The sequence below is a fragment of the Etheostoma cragini genome, chromosome 13, assembly GCF_013103735.1.
Source record: "Etheostoma cragini isolate CJK2018 chromosome 13, CSU_Ecrag_1.0, whole genome shotgun sequence".
NCBI classification, from domain to species: Eukaryota; Metazoa; Chordata; class Actinopteri; order Perciformes; family Percidae; genus Etheostoma; species Etheostoma cragini.
In genome coordinates, this window is record NC_048419.1 from 12,835,950 (window position 1) to 12,862,316 (window position 26,367).

Genomic DNA, 26,367 nt, shown 5'->3' on the forward strand with positions numbered 1-26,367 from the left:
CAAGTATTTGGTTCCTAATTTTATGTCATTAAGGAGGAAGCATTACAAGCATTAGCTACAATCATTAACCATTATGTGAACAAAAATGTAGCCCAAACCATCAAAATTAACCTGAAATGTATTCCACAGATGGTTTAATACAATAATAACACCTATTTTTAAAGTTAATGATTAACACTAGATGGCAAATAAATCTCATTTTGTAATGTTCGCATCAATGATCCCTATGATTTACAGTATTTAATTATAGTATAGTTCCTCATACTCCTTTTCAAACATGTAAGATTTAATTTGTGTTCATGATCATTTATTCATTAAGTTTGTATTTAGGTGTATGCATATTGTTCATTTCATCTTATTGTTATATTGGTTTTGAATTTTATTATATTAATTCTTTAACATATTCAAAATAAAACACAAATAATATAGATATTATATTTATATATATAATACAACATTTAACAATATTAAGCCTAATAAACTGTAACATTAAATTGATCCTGTGTATTATAAATAATACACAGTGTAGTAATTTCCCCATTGGGGACTAATAAACAAATTAAATTAAACTAAATTAAATAACATGCTTAGCCTTTTAACAAATACCGTACTTCAGTTCTTAATTACAACGTTTATTACGTAATGTGTCATTACACCAGGTTACCTACAATGTTCTTGCTCAGACCAAGCATGGCCATTTACCAACTTCAGAATTAGCTACGTCTTTCAATAGGCACAGGACAGAACAAGAACAGTGAAATCCATTATGAGTCTTATTCTACTCTGGCTTTCTGGCTGAGCATGGGTGGCTTGTAGGTCTGGAGGTGCTTGGGTTGTTCAGACATGGATCTGGTGCTTGAGTCTCTCTTTCAGTTTGGCTGGACTGGTGTGAATGCTGCCTGGAAGGGGACTGTGAGGACTGGGTAGAGACTGGCATTTGCACGGCGCTGAGATCCAGAATATGACCTGCGGAAACAGAGCAAGAACTGGGTATTGAGTTTTTATATGTCCTGCAATTATATATTAATTATTTTAATATTGTTTATTTATTAATAATGGAGCTGGAGTCCATGTGTCATACTTTTTGGATGGGGTCAATTTTGAGAGAAATTTTTGATTGTGTTGTGTTTTTAGCACCACGGTTAGAGAGATGGCAGTGTCGGCAGGTCAGTCTGTGACTTTGATCCAGACTAAATTATCTCAAGAATTACTGGACCGATTGCCATGACACTGTAAGTGGGCTTTTGTGTTAAGTGCTAATTAGCAATTGTTATGCTAAACCCAGATAGGGAACATGGTAAACATAAGCAGTTAAACATGAAATACAATAGAAAACACTGTTATTGTGAACAGGTTAGCTTCCTAATGCTAATGTAGCTTGTACAGAGACACTATCGTGGCTATGACTCTTTGTCTTCTTCCCACAAAAATGTAAAAAAGAAAAGAAAAAAAGACATAAATTACTTTATTCACCTATTCGCAAAGTTGTCTGATCCAGCATGGTGAGGTAAGGGAGGTAGATGTTGCTGGGTCCAGGAGGAGAGAAATACATTTTTCCATCATCCAACACCACACTCTGACCAAAAATACACAGCTGAAAGAAATGGAGAAAGAGCACTAAGGTACTAATACTAATACTGACTGGTACAAGTATATTTGTGTGTGTGTGTGTGTGTGTGTTTGTGTACCTGCTTTTTCAGTAGTTTCTGTGTCAGTTTTAGAAGTGTGGTGCTCTGTGCTCCTCTAAGGTCGCTGAGCAGCAGAGTGGCCCGAGCCAGAGTCACACCGGACCCTGGTGGCATGCACGTCCGTCCTGACAGCAGGGTCATTGCTTCCTACTCACATGCATTCAGAGACAGAAAACAGCAGCACTCTGATTACTTTTAATAATTACACTTTCTACCATATTATATGTATCATATCAAATAGTTGAAGGTCATGACAACATTGGGTAAACTCTTGAGATCAAAATCTCACTTATTTTAGGTTGTAGCTTTAACTCACAACAATGAGGCACTCTGTAATCCAAATGGCCATGATCTAATAGTGGTTAGCACACTGCATAGCAGCTGCAGCAAAAGCAGTAATCATTATTCAATCACCTCCTTTCCAACATTCCTCCTCCACAAACTGTAACTAAGAGTAACTATAGTAGCTAGCCTGTACTCATCGTTAGCTACTAAATCACTTGTCCTCCACAACTGTCTATCAAATTATTTTTACATCTTTAAAGAGCCAATCGATGAGTAAATATCCTTTCAACATGTGCTAAAAGGAGTCTGAAACCTTCAGTTTCAGTCAATTACAGCTACCATGAAGCCTCCTCTGTTGTTTTAATTGCTAGTCATCTTTCCTTGAAAAACTAAATTTGTCCCTAAAGGACGGAATCAGTAGTGCTAGATAAACCATCTTTGGAACTGTCATTTATCACAGATTATTTAGGGAAACCCATACTCAGAAAATAGGAGTAGATTTGACATTCAGAACAAGAAGGCTCAGTGAACCAAGTGGCTGTAATTATATAGTGGTTAGTACGCTGCGTTGTGGCTGAAGCAACCCCGGTTAGAATCAGTGGTCACGGCAGCAATGTTAGGCTGCTTTTATGTGGTTGCTCTGAATTACTCCATCCTCTCCTTCATTTTACATAGTTGGAAACTGGACGGCTTATGCTAAAAGTCCTGCACGCAGCCCCATATTTCCCAACTACACCACCAGTAATTTGACTGGCCTTCTCCACACTTGTCAACAAAGACCACGACTTTTTGCATGCAATGGAGTGAGAAAAAATGTGCTCCCAACAAATAGATCATGTTGGGCTAGTGGCACCTTTTCAGGTATTAAATAACTTGTCCCACATTTTCAATATTCCTCCTCCTCAAAGTAACTTTACATCTCTAAAGAGCCAAACAATAAGTAAACAGCATTTCAACAAGTTAAAATGAGTCTGAACCCTTCAGTCTCAGCATCTTTTGCTATCCAATCACTTGTTCCTCATTTCCAATATTCCTCCTCTATAAACTCTCAGGTACATCAGAATTAGATGTAAAGATATCAGGAGGGATTTCTTCTATATGTCCCTAACATAACCCATATCTACAAACTCCAGGTAATGGAGGGAATTTGTTTGGAAGGATTGAATTCCCTTTTTCACCACACCTCAAATTTTAAAAAAAACAGTGCATATAAATGCAAATTCTTCCCACATGTTCTAGTCATGTAAAAATCTTACTACCGGTATGTTATGGGAATATATATATAGGTTTAGGCTTTAGAGAAATTTATGGTTATGAATTTTCAGGAGGATATCAGGATATCAGAAGAAGTTACTGATTGCCTGAAAAAACTGGCAACCACAAACTAGTAAAATAATGAACCTCCCAGTCTTAAACAACAGATGGTCATAGGGATACCAATATGTGATGAATAAACCTAATGGTGTAAACTGTGTCACTGCAAACAATGACGATGCTGTCATACCTGGAACCAGATAAATCCAAGGACAATGTGGACAAATTCAAAACTAAGAAATGGGTTTGAGTGTGTGCTGGTACCTGCAGCATGTCCATACTGTCGTCAATCTTGCCTCTCCGTGCTTCCAATTCTGCACCTTCCACCATCAAAAGGGCTTGAATATCAAGGTCTCGCCATCGTGCACATTCATCAAGACCGTCCTGTAACGCCCGATCTGCCTCCTCATAGAAGTTCTTACCTTGAAAATATAATCCCCCCCACAAATTTCCATGCACACGCGCACACACACACACACACACACGCACACACACAAACACAATATCCAATATTCAAAATTCTATCACTGACCTATGTCCAGCTAATGAAGCTATGAAGTCTACAGATTATTTCTCATTAGTTAAACGTGCTCTAAGCGATGTCACACATGTTTTAGGCTACAACATTTGTTTTCACATACAGCAAACATCTCCTCACTATCCGCAAGCTGCCTGTCCCGAGAACACACTGTAAAGAAACGCAGTCTCTGTAGACAGTCCAGGGTCTACAAACGGCAAAAACTAACTGTACCCACCCGCACCACGAAGCATACACAAACAGTGTTCCAGCATTCCAGCCAATTACCGACAAGAAGTGTGTCAGGGGTGGGGGGGGGGTTAGTGCGCGGAAGCGCAAAAGGAAGAAAGAGGGGACGAGATGAGGAAAAGGAAGGGTCAAGCTAGTCTCGTTTTGTTTGAAAATACTTTGAACGTCAACAAGAAGTAACAGCACCCAACATCGCTTAGAGCACCTTTAACTGTTGGAAGGTGCTGAAATACACAATTTATTTTCTAATACTAAAATTGTCTGGTTACACATAATAGACCAAGCACTGTTATGTTAAACAATAAAACAAAACAAAGTAAAGTAGTCATCCATGTTTTTGTCAAGTGTACATTCAGTACTATTTAGCATAGGAGGACAAATAATCATATGTAATCCTTATATTTCCTAATATTATATCAACTGTTTTAGCCTACAACACACCAATCAGAAAAAAAATAAAAAGCAGCACAACACATGATCACACCTGGGAAAAGAGCAGCCGTGCCGGGGATGTTTGCAGCCAGGCTGCGGACCAGAGCCAGGCGGCAACGCAGCCACAAAGAAACTCCAATCCTCTCACTTGCCTCAACTGCTCCGGGACAGTCTCCATCCAGTGGGTCTGACACATTGCAATCTTCAGTACCCTGTAGACAGTGTATTACACAGCAGATACACACACCATCAATTAAACCCCGGTCTACTGCAATATTGTGGTTATATGCATATTTTACAAGGAAATTTAAAAAGTGACTTTAACACATTTCAGCTGCTAACACACTCAGAGGTACCACTCTGATGTTGATATCAGCGGTTCAGTTGCAGATGCTACTTTTGATTGTAATGTTGTCATGTTCTATTATGTTTTCAAAACAGCACACAGAAAAATGCTTGAAAAAAATGTACTGATTTGATTATGCTTTATTTTATTTTATATTTTTAATGTAATGCAGTTATATAAACATGCTACTCATACACTTCTAATCCTGGCATGTGGGATCTCAGATGCAGGTTTCTGAGACCCAGGTATGATTCCTCTCATAATTACAGGAGACGTCTGCAGAAGCACCAAGGATGAAATCGCCATCTCAGAACTGAAGGAGGAAGTTAAGGGGGTTAGGATAGTCAGGAAATTCAAACATTCTTGTTAACAAGTATGTAAACAAATGCACAGCACACATGTAAAAGAAGAGAGGAAGGAGCCCCCCCCCCCCCAAAGAAAAGTGAATTCCTACATAACACTGTTGTACCTGAGGGCAGCATGTCCTTGCTGCAGGTATAGGTTGGCCTTTAGAAGATTGGACTCTATTGCCAGTTCCAGATTTTCCATTTCGCTACAGGACTGGGATGGGAGCTGCTGCGACATGGAGTGAAACAAGGAGGAAGCTCCTTCTAGCAAAAGGAACTTCAACAGAGTAGTTGACAAATAAGAGGTGACACAAACAAGTTAGAAATGAAGTTGCTTCAATATTTAGGGTTAGGTACAAAAAATAAATGACTCAATTTACAGTTACTGGCAAACCCCTAAAGTAAAGATCTATTTAAAAATCCCCAAGAAGTCTTACCTTAATCCTTTCTGGAGAAAGCCTTTCCTTCTTGGTATCTAGGGTCAGCACTTTAGGCTCTCCTGTAGTTTGACAGGAGCCCTCATTGTCCAGTATGTCCGATTCCACAGGTTTTGACTTCACCAAACAACTTTTTAAGCTGGCACAAGCTTCTCCTTCAACAGCATCTGAAAGACATTTCCACTGTATGTATATAACAAGCTATTTAATCCACAGTGACTCTTTTAGAATTAAATGAAATTAGTTGTATTTAAAGTGAATGTGAACACATACACAAATACAACAAACAACCTAAATATAATGAAATAACACGGAAGGGGGTTATTCTTACAGGTCAGTGTGTATGCAGATACATTCATGAAATATAGTGACAGACTCTCATTTAGCCCTACAGGACTAAAGGTGGTTATGCACATCCGGAAATAGTAAAATGATTTTTAACTGTTTGACCAACTAAATAACCAATCTGGTAGATAAATTGGTTACATTTTTAAAAGTAGCGAGGTAGAAACTACTAAGATACTGGATATCTGGAGAACACAAAAAGGGCACGTTCAAGTGAAATAATACATGTATCAGTTTGATACTATTTTGGTTTAATGCAATCCAATGAGATATGTGACATGATCCAAATAATAAACCAAACATAAATAACAGAGAAAGAAAGAAGAAAGTAATCTTGCTTACAGACCTGGCACAGGAGGGTTATGTACAGTGTTACTGAGTGCCAGGACTAGTTGAACACGAGCAAGGTTGAATCGGAGGCATAATGTGGATCCATACATCGTGCTGACATCTGGAGCAAAGTCACAGTTCACAAGTTCCTCCAAGGCCTAACCACAAACCACAAACACGCAAACTACATTAACTTTATGTGTTTGTTAATTTGACTTATTTAATTCTGAAACAGTACAATAGCACAGAGACAGATGACAACTCAATATTGCATTGTTTGCCTACTGATGGAAGGGTGTGTGCGTGTGTGTGTGTGTGTGTGTGCGTGCGTGCGTGCATGCGTGTCAATGCATCAGAATCTGAAATGCCCCCGGATCTTCAGAAATGTAAAGAAATTCTATGTAGATAGTACCTCAGCATTGTCCAGGAGAGATTTGTTGCTGTAGAACGTCTTCACAGGCTGCACAAAAAGCGCAATTTATAGTATCTATTCAAATGTTGGCATATATAAACAAACAACATAACAATACCTTCAATATTGTGCAGAGGTAGCAATAGAAAACATATTTAATTTGACAGACTTCCAGAAATACTGTATACTCTGTGTAAAAATTAAGAACACGTAACTCTCAAAGAGGGTGGCAAGCAAACAACCCATGTCTTCATGTATTCCATAAAAGATTCAGATTTACAGTATTATAAACACATGGTCAACATTGTAACTAAAAGTAAACATAAAAAATATGTCCACAATAGAGAGATGCAACACTACCAACATGACCAGTACACACAGGCTAAGAGAGAAAAATGCGGTATGAGGTAACATAAGTGTGTTTTTACTTGGAGATTGTCTTTGGCAATGTAGTGTCCATGAGGCAGAAAGACCCCTGTTCCTTGTGTGAGCTGAACTGTCTCCTTTACAGCTTCAGTGAACAGACACAGTTCGGTAAGGGCACGAATCTGCAAAACACACCAACACAGACTGAAAACTCCACTAGAACTATGTCAGATTTTTATTTTCACATTTTCTTGACTAAGACACAAATGCTGACCTTAAGTATTTTGCCCTCAACAGTGCGTTTGAGATCTCTGCAAACAGTCCCTACAAAATGTAGGTAAAGGGCCAGCATGGGCAGTAGCTGAAATTACAACCACAATTTAATAGGTTCATTGTTTATCATGAGCATTGCTTTTCAAAATGAGGACAGAAAGAAAATTTGTATATGTGTACCGTGATGTAGTAGCCTGTGGTGAAAAGCCAGTGGCAGACGAAGTTAAGGCTGGTTACAGTGGTGCCGAGGTGAACCCTGTGGGGTTCAGAGAAAAGGTCGACTCCAGGGAGCAGTTCATCTCCGATGTTGTGACAGGCGTACTGGAGATCGGCCTGGGGCTGAGCCAGCGAGCAACACAACACACACTAGGGAAGTGGGCCAGACACACAAACAACCCATGTCAAAATGAATGCACACAAACACACACAATGATACTTTCATCATTGATACTTTTCATCACCTCAATGTTGCATTTTGCAACAAAAGTAAAAACCATGTTTCTGAGGAGAGAAAATAACATCCCCTGGAAGTTTTACCTTAAAGAGGTGTGCAGACATGAGAGAGCACTTAGTCCGTTGGCTGATATCAGACGTTAAGATATACCTGTAGATCAAAACACATGCCTCAGGAGCAGGTTGATTTTAAAGAGGTGTGCTTGCAAAACACGCAAAAACACATCGCATCAATGATGAACCTCATTAAACCTACTGTGCAATTTTAGCAGTGAGCCCAGCAGCCTGTAGACATCCCCAAATGCCAGCCTGTTTCAGGGTTTGTTGCAGGGAGCCACCACCAAAGAACACGCCATCCCATTTCTCTACTGCGCCTGAGCTTTGTAAGGCACAATCTACAGCTTTACTCCAGTGTGAGTGGGCTGCCCTGCATATAAAAGACAGGGTGGGATGAAATTAGTATGAGAATGTAAGTAAATCAGAAAAGCTTGACTTAGACTTGTGCTGTGTAATTGCAGGTAATATAATAAAAGGAGGTTGAGTTCAACTCACTCACTCACTCACTCACTCAACCAACCACTCAACCAACGAACAGATTCTAACCGTGTGTTTCCATTGTAGAACTGTAGGTTTCCCATTTCATGCAGTACCAGAATTCTGAGAGAGTCGTGGTTGTTGGCCTGGAGATACTCTAAAGAAAAGTTGTATGGAGATGCGGAGATAACAAAGAGCTTTATAACCCTAACAGACTGGCACATACTTTTTCCAGACATGCCATGCTTTTATCTCGTAATATACAGTAGTCTGCTGCTGTACCTTTTTTACCTTTAACGTTTATTTATTCAGGGAAGGTTCACTGAGAGACAGGTGAAAAGGAACACCCTGATCATTAAAATTCATACGTGGATGGTGCCACAGATCAGACTGTGTTGTACTGTAGTACAACACAGTCTGTTCTGTTGGCCACTAAGCAGCTCCACTGGAGTTCCACTAACCTACCAAAATCGAGGACACAGTGCCCAACAGGGGCTCCACTAACTCAGCGTCCCACCTATTGACAACTTATAATACATGCCCTCATTATGTAAAGTGTGCCATATACGTTCGTATTTTTAAGTACTTTGTGCTCTTACTATCTAAGGTGGAGTATGCAGCGCTGACAGTCGAAATGTGGTCAGGGCTGATAGGGAGGCTGTAGAGAGCATCTGCAGTACTGTAGTCTTCCTCGGTCAGGTCACAAGGTTGGATGTTAGGTGTAGGCATAACTAAAGGACTGAACTCAACCAGGCTTGCTGAATGGCTGAGACTTCTGCTCTGACAGTGTATCAACTGTTCCGCAAAGCCTGGAGAGAGACACGAGTAGTGTCAAACATGAGGGTCAAACAGTTGTTGTTGTTGTTGTGTGTGGATGTGTGTGTGTGTGTGTGTGTGTGTGTGTGTGTGTGTGTGTATGTGTCAGTGTTAATCAATCAGTGCTGAACTCACAGGGCTTTGTGTATGCAAGAAGTAGCAGCAGTAATGAGCGACTATGGTGGAAGACCTGAAGACAATGTGGTCTTTTCTCAAGAGCTTGACGATAACAGCTCAGTGTGTCTTCTACATCCAGAGGAACGCACACAAGGGACCGGGAGTGCTGTATCTCTGCACCTTAGACACAGAACATACAGTATATGCATAATAACGTTATACATGGAAACACAGTTCACACCTTCTACTTTCTGTCTATGTAACATTTTGGTAATTATGCACAATTCACACCCTAGTATGTCATCAATACACCATTTCTGTGTTATTAGGGGTCCAAGCCCAAGGGGGGGCAACGTGGTTCACAGATCCAGCGGAGCTGTGGAACCCTATTGTAATATTTTTGTAATATTTGAAATGTTTCAATTGTAGGGCAGCCAACATCATTCACAACTGCCTACAAACAATGTTTGTGTGATTAAAATATTCTGACATGACATGAGAGTGGTGTTCAGACCTTTAAGGTCAACTGCTCCTCGAGGAGTATAGTTTGTGAGTGTTGCTTTTTTGTGAATGGGCAGTTGCTGTGCAGGGTGAGGGGTCCACCCAATGAGCAGCTGGGAGCCTGCGTAGCTCCTGTAAGTCACCTGAAATATAGAAAAGAAAGCAGCCCAAACTGTATATACACATCCAGTACAATAAACACAATGCATAAGTGTACACAAAAGAGATCAATAATTTAAACACTTGAATATGTTTCTAGATTCTATGGTGTTGAAAGCTGTTCAAACTCTTATCAGACATTATCATCATATTTCATAAACTCTAAAAAAAAAGCTTTAAAATAATTTTGGGTTTTATTTTGCGTTAATAAGGTAAAACAATATCCCACAATATTGGCTAAAAAATTATTTGTTTTATTGTTCTTGCTTTTCATTTGTGGGACTTTTTGAATATAGCATCCTACAATGCTTGAATATGTTTCTGTGTGTAGGTTGGGAATACCTCCTTGCCAGTGGCCTTCTGTGTCTTGACATGGTGTGGTTGAGGGACCGCAGGTCCTCCACAAGAATAAATCCTTTCAAGCAGTCTCCTCTGAGCATAGACTAGTAGAGGAGTTGTGATCAACGCATAACGCTCCCTGACACACACACACACACACACACACACACACACACACACACACACACACACACACACACACACACACACAGACAAACGATGAACATGTACTCTGAGAGAAGTCATTCTTTGTTCCAGACTTGCAAAAAATATGGCAAAGAAGAGTGTGAAAATCCACCTAATGTGTTTATTAATGGCACAATCCGTAGGTTTTTCATAAAAGAAGCTATGCGCAGTATATTCTCATGATAAATAATTCCTCTCAATCATCCCTTATGACTTATGATCAGAAGTGGACCCTGCCCTATACCTGTATTATTTTATTTTGCTGTGTTTGGGACGTTTCTCTATATACAGTGGGGCTTGAAAGTTGGGCACCCCAGGTAAAAATTTGTAATAATGTGCATAAAGAAGGCAAGAAAAGATGGACAAATCTCCAAAATGCATCAAATGACCGATTAGACATTTGTATAGTATGTCACAAAAAGTTAGATTTTATTTCCATCATTTACACTTTCAAAATAACAGAAAAGAAAATGGCATCTGCACAAGTTTGGGCACCCTGCAGAGTTTCTAGCATGCACCGCCCCCTTTGGAAAGCTGAGACCTGACAGTGTCATGGATTGTTCTCAATCATCGTCTGGAAAGACCAGGTGATGTCAATCTTAAGGTTTTAAATGCCCATATATCGACTATAAAGAGATACTTGTACAAATATGGTCTTTATGGAAGAGTCATCAGATGAAAACCTCTTCTACGTCCTCACCACAAAAATCTGCGTTTGAAGTTTGCAAATGAACATATAGACAAGCCTGATGGAATGAGGAAACAAGTTCTGTGGACCGATGAGGTTAAAATATAACTTTTTGGCCAGAATGAAAAAATGTCTGTTTGGAGAAGAAAGGGCACAGAATTTAATGAAAAGAACCTCTGTCCAATTGTTAAGCATGGGGGTGGATCAGTCATGTTTTGGGGTTGTATTGCAGCCAGTGGCACAGGGAAAATTTCACGAGTAGAAGGGAAAATGGATGCCTAACTTGATGCCATCTGTTAAAAAGCTAAAGTTAAAGAGAGAATGGCTTCTACAAAAGGATAATGATCTAAACACACATCAAAATCCATGGTGGATTACATCAAGAGGTGTAAACTGAAAGTTTTGCCACGGCCTTCACAATCTCCTGACCTCAACATAATTGAAAATCTATGGATAGACCTTAAAAAAGCAGTGCGTGACAAACAGCCCTTACTCACCGTGTGTATGAGTTGAAAAGTAAGGCAAAGTGAGCCAGTTTCTCCCATGTGCCACTATCATGGAGACACTCCAGAGTGTGCAACACCAGGGTGCGGACCCAACGCAGGTCCACCTGGGTGCTGTTATCCATTGGGGCTGAGAAGTGGAGACTGGACTCTAGTTCCTCCTCAGTCAAGTCGCTGTCATACAAACTCCACAGCTAGTAGGGAAAAAGATGACAATGAGCGAAAAAGATAAAAGTCACAAAGAGGACTTTGTAGCTGGAATGTGTTTTACTGTAGTGACAATAGTTACCATTGAAAGCCTATCGATATCATTATACCTTTGACTGTTTTTCATACTTTATACAAAGGATAATTATGTGAGTGATTTTCTTTTTAGACAAGCAGCTGAGTGTGTGTATATCTGTATAGTACATACTCCGAGTCTGTTCAGCATGTCCATTATTAGGTCAGTAGCCAGCACCAGTAGTGGTGTGAAGGTGGTGTGCAGCTGGTCTGCTATAATTGAGGAGGGAGGTTTAAGCTGAGCAGCTCTCTGTACTAGAATATTGATTCTGCAACTCTGGTCCCACACAGTGTGACACACGCACTGAAGAGTGGTCCAGTGGCTGCCACGATGGGCCAACACCTGGAAATATTAAAAATAGATACAAAAAATACAATACCTTGTTTTACACTTTATCATCACATGTAATGTCAGCATTTGCATGTGTGAGTGTGTATGTGTGCATTACCATGGCCCTTCGGAGATGTAAAGCAGCTTTTTCAAGTGAGTTCAGCAGCATCACAGCAGTATGTCTGTGTGTCTCAATCTGCTGTTCCACAATTTGAGAGGAGTCCTCTCCCTCCTCACAACTCTCCTCTGTGACAGAGTCATCCATTTTGACTGCAGGAAGAAAAAAGTGATGAAACACAGACCAGGTGACCTTTTTCTTCTAATTTTTCAGAGTGCTCCCCACCCTCAGTTTTGCTCCTCTTTTGGTCTGCAGCCACATACTCCCTAAGACCCGATTGAGAGGAGTCTCTTTCAGGGACAGCCTCATTTTTAGAAGACTGCTGTGGCTGTGAGTCCCTCCACACTAGGATACCAGAGTAGGCCAGGGAGAAACACAAGGGATTTAACTGCCTGTAACTGAAACAAAGTACATACAGAATATAAGTATTATAGTCATGCACACGCACATACATTTGATATAGATATATGCCTGCAATATTATTTAAGACTAAATGTCTCCCACAAAATTATGCAATGCTGTTCAGGGCCTTTTAGAAACAGTACGGCCCAAATCCTTGGGCTAGTGTTGTAACTGATATAACTGATCAATAGTTTACAGAAAAACACAGAAAAGGTGAAGTAAAGAAGCTGGTGTCTTGTGAGTAAACCTGTGCTGCAGGGCTCCTCCATGCAGCTGGTCCAGCCCCTGGTAAAGCAGCGCTAAATGAGCTTGAGCCATGCTGTAGTTAAGGTGAGACTTCCACACTCTCTCCTCACAGCACGTGTTCCTCAGCTGAAGCTGCTTCTTGTGACGTCGCACCACAGACGACATTATGGTTAGCAGGTTCTCCACAACCTGCATTTCCCTACACAAACATGGATGTGTGATTATGTGGACTCACACATATAATTACGTACAACCAGATGAACACAACACACATTTAACCTTTTTTAACCATTTTACCTGTTAGTTCTCACTCTCTGAAGCATGCTGGGGGGCATTTTCTGCTTTAGTTTCTTTCTTGTATCATCAAGTGAAGGTGAGTTCTTATTCTTCTACATAAAGCAGCACAACATATTTTGGGTTAGGGTAGATCCCTAATGTACTGTCCTTACGTATGGTTGTGATGGGTGTCTACAGTATACATAAGGCACTACAATTAGAGCAATCTACAAGGTATTTGTTGAAAATATGGCTACACAGTAGGTTGGGGCTGCTTTACAATATATAAAAACTGATGCAGTTTTACATCAGTAAAAAATATTTTTGTGGATTCCTATAGCTCATTACGCTTGGCACGATCAGACTCAAATGATGCCAGAGGGGCATAATCTGCAAACAGACGAGATACCACCTCAGCTGCTTGGTAAATCATTGTCAATAAATAGTGATGCAAAAAACTCTTAGCACAGATGTTCAATATATTGGATGTCCTTGTGTATCTACATGCATGTGGTTAGTATTTGTGTTATATTATTCTTACCTGTGGTGGTTCATTTCCTTTTGGAGCCTGAGCACTACTTCTTCTTTTACTATGATTGTTTCCCTCCAAACATTTTGTAGACAGTCCCATCACCTCGTCACGCCTGACAAAGAGAGAACCATTCAATTTACTGTCAAGCTTTGATTAGCTAGGCAATCTGTAATCTGTGATACAGTATAGTATGAACCATACGTAAGAAGCTTGACAGTAATGCATTGTTTGATGTTTTGACTATAACAGCATTTGACTGTGAAAGGATACAACAATTACAAAATTATTGAGCTAAAATCTTTTATTTTACTATTTATTTTTTTAAATCAGCAAAGAGGTGAATAGTCAAAGCATACCTGGAAAGAAATTCAAACATGCTTTGTCCCCACTTTAACACAAGGTCTGGGTGGCCTTCTTCCATGGTTCTCTGGATAAGAAGTGCCGCAAACTCAATAAAATATGCCTCGCGTCTGTGCTTCATTACTATAAAAACAAACACAAGTGTCAATGAACAAAACTATTTACTCATTGAAAAGGTATTTGTGTGCCACTCACCATCTTGATAGGCATCCTTTAATGTGCTGTTGGAGATTAGATCATACATAATGGTGGGATCCTCACAGCCAGTCAGTGGGCGTGCAGTCTCTACAGAAAAAAACAATTGTATATAAGATGGAGTTTAGGAGAAAATACTATTTAGATCTATGTGTAATTGCAATATCATCCATTATGCTTGACAAAGTATATATTTATTGTTCACAGAACAATCACAAAGTTAACCAGCTGAGAGACTTGACAAAAACGTAATGAAATATTTCAAATTCTAGTTTTAGTCTTCCCAAAAACATGTTGCATGCCAGTGTTAGTTTCATGTTTTTTTTTATTTATTTTCTGTCAACTTCATCAAGTGTGTAATATTTAGTTGCCAAAATGTTTAAATAAAACCTGTATTAATACAATGAGAGAAAGCGTGTGTGTGTGTGTGTGTGTGTGTGTGTGTGTGTTTGTTTCTATGTGTTACCATCGTCTGCAGTGAGAGCTTCTTCAGATGTGATTCTTTTCTTGTTCTTCCAATGCAGTGCCTTCAGCTGAAGGCTTATCTTTATTTCACCCTTGATTGTTGATGCATGATGTGCCTTAGACTACACACACACACACACACACACACACACACACACACACACACACACAAGAACAGAAGAGCAAAATATTCTACATTCGGTGTATTTTTGAAATCACTTAATATTAAAACATTAGTAAAATATGGCAGTCATTTGTAAAAAGACTGATAATACATTGGGTAATCCTATTTATTTAATTTCATGATCTTAAGTCACTCTATTACTAAATGGACTGTATTTATATCGCACTTTTTAGACGACTATGCTTTTACATAGTACAGGAACCATTCACTATTCACACACATTCATACACTGTGGCCAAAGATTTCGTGCCACCTGCTTATCAGATTAACACACACACATTTACAATCCGGGAACACTCCCTTGTTTCTTACACCCACAGCTTTATTGGTAAGTCTAGGGATCTGCAGCTGGGCATCATAGACCTCTTGGAGCAGGCTGCGACCACAGTCCATCACTACAGAAGCCATCTGATGCTCCCTGAGGACTCGTAATGCCTGGTCAGGAAGGATGAATGACATATAAATTGTAAGTCACTGTGGATGAGTGGTGACAATCACCACAACATAAAAAGTATATATGTGGTACAATCATGCATGCATATTATGTTCTATGAAAGATGGTAGTAAAATTACAATAAAGTTTTTAAAAAAATGAATTGATTTCTTTTAAGTCATTTTTGCATTGAATAATTTTAAATTTGACACTACTACATATCTTGACAAGGTAGGTACGTTGCTCCACAATAAAGGCAAGCTAAGCGTTAATGCTAAGTTTTAGCATGCAACTCAAATACAAGTTTTCAAGAGCACTACAATTTGTATTGTGTGCATGCAGATAAACTGTTTAAACGGTACATAAACACATGCAGACACACCTTGGACAGGTAGTAGGTGATGCAGGCTATCATGTGCATTAATGACTCTGATTTGTTTCCAGTCCATTTTTGTTTGAGAAGACCTGAATTCTCCTCCAAAACTATCAAGCATTTTTTTAACACCTGCACATCAGAACACAGGCATAGTGACCATAGACACAGTTATGAATTGCTTACAGTTTGTATTATTTTACATTGTTAACAAAGTAAAGTTGTCAATTGTATGGCAAAATGTTTAAACTGAAATAGATGAGGTATTGCACACCTGTACAACAGGGTCACAAAAGATCTGATGGAAGATTAAAGGGGCCAGGAGGCCATAACATGTAACTACAGCTTGCACGGCAGCGCTACCATCATTCAACCACATTGCCAGGTCCGTGGCCACCAGCATTCGCTTGCACTCTGCCAGCCTGGCCTCCTGCATTTAAACACATGCAAATATTATTTATTTATGTTTAATTTATATAATTAATCTGTTTTAATACAAGCAAAAAAGAGACATACTTGCACACTAGGGTCCTGCTAATAATGACAACTATCCAACACACTGTTTATGTCAGTCATTCCAAGTGGAAAATACATTTTCAGCGTTCATGCACACCTCCCTATCCAGATTGTTTTACCTGTTCCCAGATAAATGGTCCATTGTCACTGAATGAGTCACAATGGAGCGATCCCTGCTGGATGTTGATCTCCGTCTCAATGAAGACGGAAGCGAGGAACAACTGACACAGGTGAGGAGACGAGCGTTGCAGTGTCTGGACATGCAGCCTTCAGCAATGCGAATGGGGATAGAGCAAAAAGAGATTTGCAAAAAGCAACAAAATACATCCTTCTTGACTTGAACTGTTTGGATGTGTTTCTCTCCTCACCCTGTGATAGCAAGTCTTTCCTGAGTGCTGTGGGACCTGGGGTCAGGGTAAGTATAGTGGATCCACAGTTCTCTGCAGGCTCTCTTTGCTACGGCATACTGCTCTGTTTGAAATGCCACCTAAGGAAGGAGTGAAAAATGCTACAACCATAACCCTGCTTTGTCTGTGGCTTTGTGGGGAACATTGTTATCATATCCATCAGTTTGGCACGGGCCAAAAGCCCAGCAATGAGCAACAGCAGTGTGTGTCAGTATTAATCATTATAATGCATAAAGGCTCTCCCCCTACACCCAAATAAGGCAAGGTGTACATATGTGTGAGGGTGAAAGTGTTGAACCAATACCCTGCCATTCTTCCCCAGGGGTTTTCTATCACCAGGAAAAGCACCTGGACAGCAAGTGATGAAAGTGGTGAGGTGACAAACTAGTGCCAAGTAACTACTAGTTTTCACTTGTGTGTAGTGTACCTGTGCTAAGTGAGCCCACGTGGAGAGCAGTGGTAGTGGCAGGGATGCCAGAAGTGGGAATGTTGACCCTCCTATGGTATTGCCCAGTAGCTTGCCCTGGCTGTTGTAGGCTGCTACAGCAAACACATACTTCTGGTTGGGCTCCAGCCCTTCCACCCTCAGCACGCACTCATCAGATACTGCTGATACCTGGAAAACATACAAAGTCCGACCTAATATAATGGGCAAACACAAGATCATACAAGTTGTTGAAAATGTATTACACTAGACCTGGCTGTTCTGTGACAGAGATAAATTGTACCATATTTCCAGTTCCTGGCAGGCTGCAGTCTCCAAGGCGGACTTTCCGGTTAATGCCATCAGCTGCACGGCCGCAGAGCTGGTACCAGCTCACCTGGAAAGAAACACACAAAAAAACAAAGAAAGATAAAAAAGTATAGAAGTTGTGTAGGATTATTTGCTGCTTGTTAGAATAGTAAATTAAAACCTTACTTGTCCCTCTAAGTTATATGGTGCTGGAGCAAAGGTTAGAGAGTGGTCAGTGCGTGAGAGCAGGATAGGAGGAGGTGGAGGGTTTTCTTCTTTCTCCTTTATCCCTTTATCTTTGTTCTCAGCTGGAGTCTTAAGGATGGTGGACATAAACAGTTTTCTCTCTTCCATCCCTGCTTTCTCTATCAAGGTGGAGGCCTCCTGGCAAGAGCACATGTACAAACCAGTTGAATATTTATTACTGTACACTTACACCTAAATCACCAGTCATCAGTAAAAATGGCTTCATCTGAGTCCTTCTACCTATACAGTATGTACAGAAATTATATGTGCCATTGAGGCCTCTAAAAGTTAAAAACACTTGACAACTCTAGCTGTCCTCACTGTTTATTATGGCTTAAGAAACAAAATAGTATTTATTAGTTAAGACCATGTTATATCACTGTGATGCATGTATAAAAATATCCCATTTTTACACAATATCCCATTTTTACAGTTGAATGAAAGTGTCAAATGTTTTTGAATGTGTAACCTCTAGCAGACTCTTGGCTTTGTTGCTGTTATTTGGCCCCATGTTGTTGTACGCCATCGAGGCTTTCTGGATCAGGAAAAGAGCTTTGGACACTTTGTTCTTGTTGATCCGATCCAACAGTTCCGACTCTGCGACTAGACACAACCAAAAAGTTCCAGGACAAACCACTACAATCAGACCTATTATTTGTGTCTACGATTAGACATAATTTATTGGCAGACATTTCATTTTGAATTCAATATTGTTTGGTAATATTCACCATTAACCATTAATTACTGGCAAACATTTGAACTTCTGTTACCAAATCAGCAAGCGCTGGGTTGGGGATATGCCATCAATCAATGTAAACTTGAGAACAAACTCAAAATCACCTGTGAGTTAAAATTGTCAGTGTGGCAGTGAGTCTGACCTGCATTCAGCTGCAGTAACTTGAGGGAAGCCCTGTGGTGGATGATGTCTAGCTGTAGATGAAGGTCTGTGGCCAGCAGGAACACACGTGTGGACTGAGTGTGTGGAAAGGCTTTACTGTCTAGTTCTGCCTTAGATTCCTCTGCTTCTTTTTCCTTCTCACTTGTTTCATCTTCTACATTGCTCTCTTCTGATGATATCAGAGAACATTTGGTGGGAGTCAATGGAGGGAGGAGACAAAATTTCTGTCCGAATAAGAGGAAAACAGGTTTTTGAAACACTAACCCACAGCATTTTCTAAATCTACACTTTTTTTTTTACATTGTCCTCTCTTACAATAAAGTGTTCCTAACTCGAGGCAACACCTGGCTAAGAAAGGTGTGAAATGAATAATTGTCAGACTTAGTGTTGGACAGGTTGACACCCTACCTGTATGAAGGCAGGGTCGATGATTGCTGAGTAATCTCGGGGCAGCAGTGTAGCTACACCCTTTGCCAGAGCTTCAAGACCTCTTTCCACCACCTCACAAACCTTCTGAAGCAGCTCTCTGCTTGAATTCTGCAAGCACACAAACACAGATTGGATAATGCATTTTTTGTGCTTTATTTCTGAAAAAAATTAGACAGAAAATAGCACATTTGAGTGATGTGTGATTTGATTTGTCATCACATGCTTACACTTTATAGAATAATAAATAATTGTAATATACATAACTATCATTTGTTGCCATGCATAGACAGTCAACCTATTCACATACCTCAAGAAGAGAGAAATAGCGTGGTTTCACACCCTCACAGAATGCGTCTAGAGCTCCTAGACATAAGACATGAGAATAATAATATTGTCTGACTATGTGAACATGACATGAGTGGGTCTGAGTGACCAATAAAATACCACAGTGATATTTTATAAAACGACACAAGATCAAGTACAAAAGATTCATGATTTCAGCTGTCCTACTGACTGAAACACAACAAATGGTAGAACTAGAACTCACTTGGATATTGATTAGTGTGTTCAGCTGTACTCTCTAGCAGTATAGCCAATGTGTGGATCATTTCTACTGTCATTATGCAGTCAACAGTTGCCAGGTCACAGGCAAAGGCCACTTCACACAGCATAGACAGACACCAGAGCCACTGCAAACATGTTACATACACATGAATGCATGAAAAGAAATAAGTAGGACATTTAGATTAAACACACTGTAAACATTTTAGGCAAATCTAAGTTAATGGGTGTTTTATTGTGTCTAAATTAATGTCACAGTTCACTCAGTCTTAAACTCCCAAAGAAATCTATGCTGTGTAGAGGATAAAAGTAGAAATGTTATACTTTGCTCCTATCAACCTGACAGTCAACAGTTCCAGTAATGCTTACCTTTTTAAATACATACCTTGTCATAATTATCTACCTTTTTAAGGTAGTGTGTAAACTCTAGGTTATGCAGCTGATCCCTCTGGATACCCAGCTTCACTTTACCCCACAGAAATAATACAACATCCAAAACCAGATCTCCATCTGGCTGCACCTCCTACAAAAACACACATACATACAGTATTAGTGTTGAGAGTAATGCGTTACAAAAGTAATGCAAGTAAAGTAATGTTTTGCTTTTTGCTGTAACCTAGTAATAAACGCATTACTAATAAAGCTTCACTAATATTATACAGATACAATCTCAGTAGAGTGCGTTACTAAGTATTTTAACCCAAAATGAAGCAATGGTCACCAACACCACAAAACATATACAACATATTATGAATAAATGAATTATAACTTATTTAAAAAAAGCATAACTAGTGTAAAGCAAACCTTCACATAGCATAGACACTTACAGGAGCAGATCCACAAACAGACTTGTGCAGGGTGTCTACCAGGCCAATGAACTCATCACTCATTGAGAATGAAGACTTGTGTCTGTCTGTTGGAATCATCAAATAACATAATCACAATATAATTCAGGAATAACTGAAATCAGTATTTGATATTTGTGATCAAGTAACTTAGCACGTTTTTAGTATCTAATCTGAATGCTAGGTTATGAACATTGAATCTTAAAGTGTGTCAGCTTATATTTGACAGGAAGTAACACAGTTAAGATACACATAAATTTGACAGCAGCTTGGTCAACACAAGGAATAAAGAAAAAAAGCAGCTTGTTAAAGGATCAATGTAGTCTAGGCAACAGCGATAAATGGCTTTATAAGAATCCTTTGTGAACAGTTTCTAGTAAGCCATTTATCTACATAAAGGTTTAGAAGTTTAAATTATCTAAGCAAGTCCATAAGTGGCACAATTTTATGTTTGCTACCATCAACTATGTTGTCCTCTCTAGGATGGCTCTTCTGGGAAGACAGCACACTGTTGAAACTGTCAAGTAAAGCAACCTCCAGCTCTGCCCTCCTGAATGACTGGCCCTCCACACCCTGACACAGAGAGAGACACTCAAGATCATTTAGAGACACAGAACACATTACACTCTAATGGGAAACACAGGAATTAACAAGTGACAACTAATAAAAATAGAGTGTATTCCCCTTTGTGAATAATGAGATGATTGTGTGCTACTCACAGACAAAACCTGCAGTATATCTCTGGCAAGTTCAGTGAAAGCATCTGGCTGCTTGTACTGAAACAACATCTTTATAAACCGCATTGCAGACATAATGGGCACTTTGTTTTCTCCTACCAACACAAGACATAACATTACTTAACATGATTTCCAATAAACTGCACAAAACAAACACCTTGCAACATGTGATAAAGTGCTGTACACGTTGGTTGTAAAGTGAGAAAAACAAAACAAAGAGAACAGTGACTAACCTGTAACGGCTAACTCCATTAACGTTGATGTTGGTGTCAGTGCACTAGGACTCAAAAGAGACTTACTAGTAGTTGTGTCGCCTTCACAATCAGGAACATAAAAGAACATCATTTAATACACAAAGTGAGCATTTGTCACCTTGAACACCCAATTTCAAGCATTTGAAACATTTTGCAGCACCTGTAGGTTTCCTCTTAATCATGCACGTACTGTAATCACTGCAGAATGTTTTTTCTGTCGTGTGTTTCGTTTACTAACCAGATAATATACTGATGCCAGCTGACAGGAGTTCTAGGATTACCTCCTGCAGCTCTGGATTATCTGGCATCCTTGTCTGCAGCGGGCGTCTGGTGCTGTCCCAAAGAGCTTCCAAGATTCCCAAGAACCGCGCTGCACTGCTGTCAAACAGGCCCATTAGCATGTGCTCTGTTGTAGTACGAGGCCACGGCGCCTACAGTAGGTACAGGCAGGTAAGGATGCTTAAAGATGAGATTTAACACTGAATATGATCATGTGACAGTAAAGTGGATCTTATTACATTAGGTATGTCCTTCAAGGTGCTTTTGGTTTTGATTCTGAAAATGGGTTTGTGTCTCCTTCTGGCCTCAAACACTGCACGCTTGAAAATCATGGCAGCTAGCTAGAAAAAAAAGAGATGTGAATCACCCGTTCTTTGATAAACTAAAGAAGAGCATGCCAACATTGTAAAAGAAAAAAACACAAACAACTTGGACATAGAAAGTCACAAGAAAACTTCTTCAGAGAGAAACAATCTGTATGTGTCTGTATTCATACACATAGTGGTGCCTACACTCTAACATTTTGTCACAATATTAAGAGTATATTTTTTTAAGAGGAGTCTCATGCCTTGATAGAGGCTTCTTTGAAAGCTCTCTGAGTCTCTCTGGTGGCAGGAACTTTATTCTGCTCCTCCAGCTTTGCTAGCTCATTGATTTTTCCAAGGGCTCTCCTGGCAAATTCCTGAAATCATTTCAAGACACACAAACAACCCAAAGATGGGCAATAGAACATCAAAATAATTATAAAAAATAATTGTATGTGCCTTTTCTATGTGATTTTGACACGTAGATTACATTTTGTTAACTTAATAACTTATTATATCAGCCTGTGAATGGTCTGTTAAAATTGGGTGATTGTTGGTGTCTGGATGAAGATGATGTGTGTCTGTTACCTCTGCCTGCAAAGCAGCCTGGTTGTTATAGTAACAGTGGCAGACAGCACAGTAGAGTGTGACAATCCATGGCAAACACTTAGCAGTCATCAGAGGAATGGAAAACTCTAAACTGATGCTTGCCCACAGAAGGTACTCCAGTGCCTGGACAGGATCATACACGGTGGTATACAGAATCATAACACACTAGAATTATATCTACCTTATACTTCACACAAATTTCTGGTTATCGTCACATTATTTTCTTTAGGTAAAAGTACCATTGACTTTTAGGAGTCGCATCCCAACACACAAACGGGAGGTTAAGTGCACCAACCAATTTAGAGAAGAGAGTGAATCACTACAAAATCTAATAATTAGCACATGGAAACAAACATGTTAAAACTGACTGATTTACCACATCAACCAGTTAGTTAGGGTTTTTCCAGATCTCCCAAGGCCTCGTTATCAAACATTTGCAGCATGTCTGGCACACACATTTTCTCATGCTTATCCATTTCAGCCATAGTAAAAACAATCTTTTGAAAAAGCTCTTTGGAAGACTAATCAGTTGTCAAGTTGCAACAATAAATACAGTACTACAAGCCCCATCTATTATCTATCTATCTCTTTGTACCTCCGCACTACAATTCATGGTCATCAGGTAACGGCAGATGGTGTAGATGTGTAATGAACCTGGAAAAGGTTAGAAAGAAAAAGAGAAAGATGTTAGTTCTACAGTAAAAAATCAAATACAGTAGCATGTCTCACTTCATTTAAAATTCTCCTCTTGTCCTGTCTCACACTTTGACAACTCAATTTGTTCTTTAAAAATCGGACAAAAAAAAAATACTGGACAAAACGATATTAGTTGTATTATTATACCATTATATATTTGCCAGCACAGGTGTTCATGTTGCTGAAATGCCTGCATCATGATCCTGATGAAGTTAAGTAAATGCAGTAGTTTACAGAGTCCCTTCTGGCTGAGGATGCTCTGACTTTTCTCTTGCTCAAATATACACAGGGCACAGCCCTGCATTGCCCGGATCTATAAACACAAACAAACACACACAAACACACACACACACATTATGCCACTTATTTCTGTAGCTATATCAGAATTCAGGAACAAACACCTTTCAAATATCAATGACCTTTCTCGACATGACCAAAAAAGATTCTGAGTGACATAAAACAACAAAGTACAACAAGCATAGCATGCGTTTCACTTCCTTCAGACTATGGATAGTCAAATATATTACACAGCAACTCACTGCACACACAAGCTCACATATAACAGTGTACCTTCATGGTAAAGGTATCTTGGTCTGTGTCAAACCCTTCAGGGAAGAAGCACGCCATGAAGTGGTCCACATCTGTGATGTCAGTTATTTTCACTGAGTTGAACTGCAGCAGGTGGAGACTGTAGCCCTGCCAAAGAGCAAGATGGTACAACTACAAACAAAGAGGAGAGGAAAGAAAGATGAAATGGCAAATGTAAATGTGTGTTGTACAGAAGAAACCTGGGCCAATTGCCACAGTCAGTTTTGGAGGAGTACAAAAATAAATTGACTAACGGGACCAACGCATAAGAGGAACAGTAGGGAAATGAGGAATTATGAGGAGAGAAAAGAGGCAAGGACTGGCAGACAAAATGGTACAAGTTTATATAGCAAATTGTGTAGGCCTAACAACCAATTTCTCTTTTATATCCAAGAGAGTGCTAAGATTTATTACATTATGACACAAATTAGCATTTTGGCGTTGTTGGGCAAAAAATCCACAATAATCTTTAAACATATTGTAATTCAAGTAGTCTGAGTGAAAACTAGACTAAAACTGCACCTTCTCTTGGCTCTGTATTCAGGCTTCATAAAATCTTGACATCATGGGATACTTTGGTCAATCACAGGTCATTTCAACAGACAGTATAAGAAAAGTAATTTCAGAGAAAGAGCGTTCCTATTGGCTGTTCTGCGCATGTTGCAAAAAAGGGGGGGGGGAGAGAGAGAGGGAGAGAGAGAGAGAGAGAGAGAGAGAGAGATACAGGAAGAGGTATCACTCTTCTTCAAATGCTAGTGTTCATTTGTACTCTACCCACCGCAGCTTAATTTGTGACTGATAAGTAGTATACAGAGTCCAACACTGACCAGAGTTCTGTGACCCTGATTATGTTTTCTGATTGTGAAGCTAGAATTTAATTAGTTCTTAATGGAATATGCAGCTGGTAGCAATAAACTACACCTGTGGAAATAATATATTAGCAGCAGCGAGGCTACTGCGAATTACCTTAATCCCAGAGAGAAAGTCTGCAATCTGCAACATGCGCTTCTGGTACAACTTCGAAGGCAGTCGATGTTTGTACTTTTTCCAGATCTCCACCAGGATTTTAATCCTTAAGAATGAATTAAATTAAAAAAAGGCTCATGTTAAATTTAATATGTAACCAGACTGACGGACAACACTATTTAATCAACTCCAGTGATAATAATTCAGAAAACCAAATTTAAAAATGCTGCTCTTGCTCCTTAAAGTGGAGTTACGGATGACATGTTTGAGGCTCTGTACAATTATTAAAATGGGGACACGTGCAATTAGCTAGCCTTAGCGAGAGCTACGTTACGCACCTGCAGTCAAAAAGAAGCCCGTCCTGACTGTTGACTAACGTTACACCCCCTCTATACTAGCTAGCTAAACACATTGTTTATTAGTTACGTTACCTAAATATAACCTTAACTTAACAAACGTCAAAACATTTTTTTCTTCTGGCGTAACGTTACAGCTGCCATTGGTGTAGATAGCTAGCCTGTTTCGCTAACTTAAGTTTAACTTTAGTTTTTCAGAGAGTGAACAGCATTAAGATCTAGCTAACTGGCTGGTTCTCACCCTTTAGCATAAGAGCCGTTGTCTTGGCTGGTCGAAGAAGCGACTCGTTTCATCAGTGTTATAAACGAGTTAATGTCTCGTTCAAAGGCTGAAATAACTGGGTTTCTTTTATCAAGTTCTCCGTAATATGAAGCCGGTAAGTCCATTTCTGCGGTCACAACGATAATTTTAACTAATTAACGAATCCATATCCAACACACTACTCGCTACTGGGGCAAGGCGCATCACCATGGTAACGACGCTAAACAGACAGGAAGCAAAGTAAATCTATTTAAACCGGTCTAAACCATTATAAACCAAAAGGGTTGCACCGAATTTACTATTACAAATTGATGTATCGACTCATTGTATTTTTAAACAGTAAAAGGAGACGTTGCTATGAGACACGGCAGATAGCAACTTAAACAGGTGTCTCATTTTAAGGAGGAAAATCCGTGACCACCAAGGAAACACCCAGTTAGCCTACACAATATTATATACACAAACAACTCAAAACTATTAACAATTTAGAAAAAAAGGAATACACTAACGGGACTGCGTACTGGTTGTAAAGTGTCTATAGTAGGCTAGTCTATATATTTAATGTGTGAAGCAATGTTGGAGACAACACAACTGGGAGGATGAAGCACAGACTGAAAGAAATTTGGTTGGCACAACTGTTGGATAGTTGAAAAGAACTTCATATTTTACATCTGAGCTCATAGCAAAATGATACACGCTTAGAGTATCAACTAATGCCGTCCCATACAAACTCATCAATTTCCATTCAACCTTACATCCATTCTGCACACAAACCTAAAGCTTCTGGCACAGCAGGCTAATGCTCTGGCAGCTATTTCTCAAACAAACACACACACATAATCACAC

The 26,367-nt window shown here is 39.5% G+C and overlaps 1 protein-coding gene across 5 annotated transcripts; it reads right to left on the minus strand.

The window, feature by feature from the left end:
• Positions 1-616: 616 nt before the first annotated feature.
• Positions 617-25,765, minus strand: LOC117955155 (cilia- and flagella-associated protein 54-like). 5 transcript variants are annotated; one of them, XM_034889409.1, is made up of 57 exons: positions 25,501-25,765; positions 24,904-25,009; positions 23,920-24,069; positions 23,497-23,662; positions 23,249-23,307; positions 22,633-22,776; positions 22,308-22,421; positions 21,979-22,080; positions 21,699-21,891; positions 21,440-21,520; positions 21,189-21,301; positions 20,928-21,042; positions 20,452-20,537; positions 20,010-20,147; positions 19,611-19,752; positions 19,371-19,426; positions 19,043-19,171; positions 18,615-18,858; positions 18,206-18,339; positions 17,677-17,874; positions 17,486-17,578; positions 17,185-17,373; positions 16,719-16,837; positions 16,470-16,617; positions 16,109-16,264; positions 15,844-15,966; positions 15,347-15,463; positions 14,846-14,960; positions 14,380-14,469; positions 14,181-14,307; positions 13,834-13,936; positions 13,314-13,405; positions 13,018-13,215; positions 12,594-12,766; positions 12,369-12,520; positions 12,053-12,262; positions 11,632-11,831; positions 10,264-10,399; positions 9,776-9,905; positions 9,280-9,441; positions 8,928-9,137; positions 8,398-8,485; positions 8,051-8,221; positions 7,879-7,945; positions 7,522-7,707; positions 7,343-7,429; positions 7,131-7,250; positions 6,703-6,750; positions 6,307-6,448; positions 5,616-5,782; positions 5,301-5,455; positions 5,027-5,144; positions 4,538-4,697; positions 3,552-3,709; positions 1,689-1,835; positions 1,474-1,594; positions 617-966 (listed from the first exon to the last, which is right to left on the minus strand). In XM_034889409.1, exons 1-57 carry the CDS (start codon positions 25,644-25,646, stop codon positions 779-781), a joined length of 7,782 nt encoding a protein of 2,593 aa, XP_034745300.1. In that variant the 5' UTR covers positions 25,647-25,765; the 3' UTR covers positions 617-778. The 5 variants fall into 5 exon arrangements, with proteins under 5 accessions (XP_034745300.1, XP_034745298.1, XP_034745297.1 ...); XM_034889407.1 differs by having other exon boundaries at positions 14,846-14,966; XM_034889406.1 differs by having other exon boundaries at positions 14,846-14,966; positions 15,341-15,463.
• Between the last annotated feature and the right edge of the window lie 602 nt (positions 25,766-26,367).

Excerpts from the sequence above, each read along its gene's own strand:
- LOC117955155 (XM_034889406.1), bottom strand. The coding sequence starts at position 25,646 with ATGGACTTACCGGCTTCATATTACGGAGAACTTGATAAAAGAAACCCA. Across the intron at positions 15,967-16,108 it reads TTTGTGACCCTGTTGTACAG|GTGTTAAAAAAATGCTTGAT; the intron begins GTGTGCAATACC and ends TCTGATGTGCAG. Across the intron at positions 9,138-9,279 it reads TCTTGCATACACAAAGCCCT|GCTTTGCGGAACAGTTGATA; the intron begins GTGAGTTCAGCA and ends GTCTCTCTCCAG.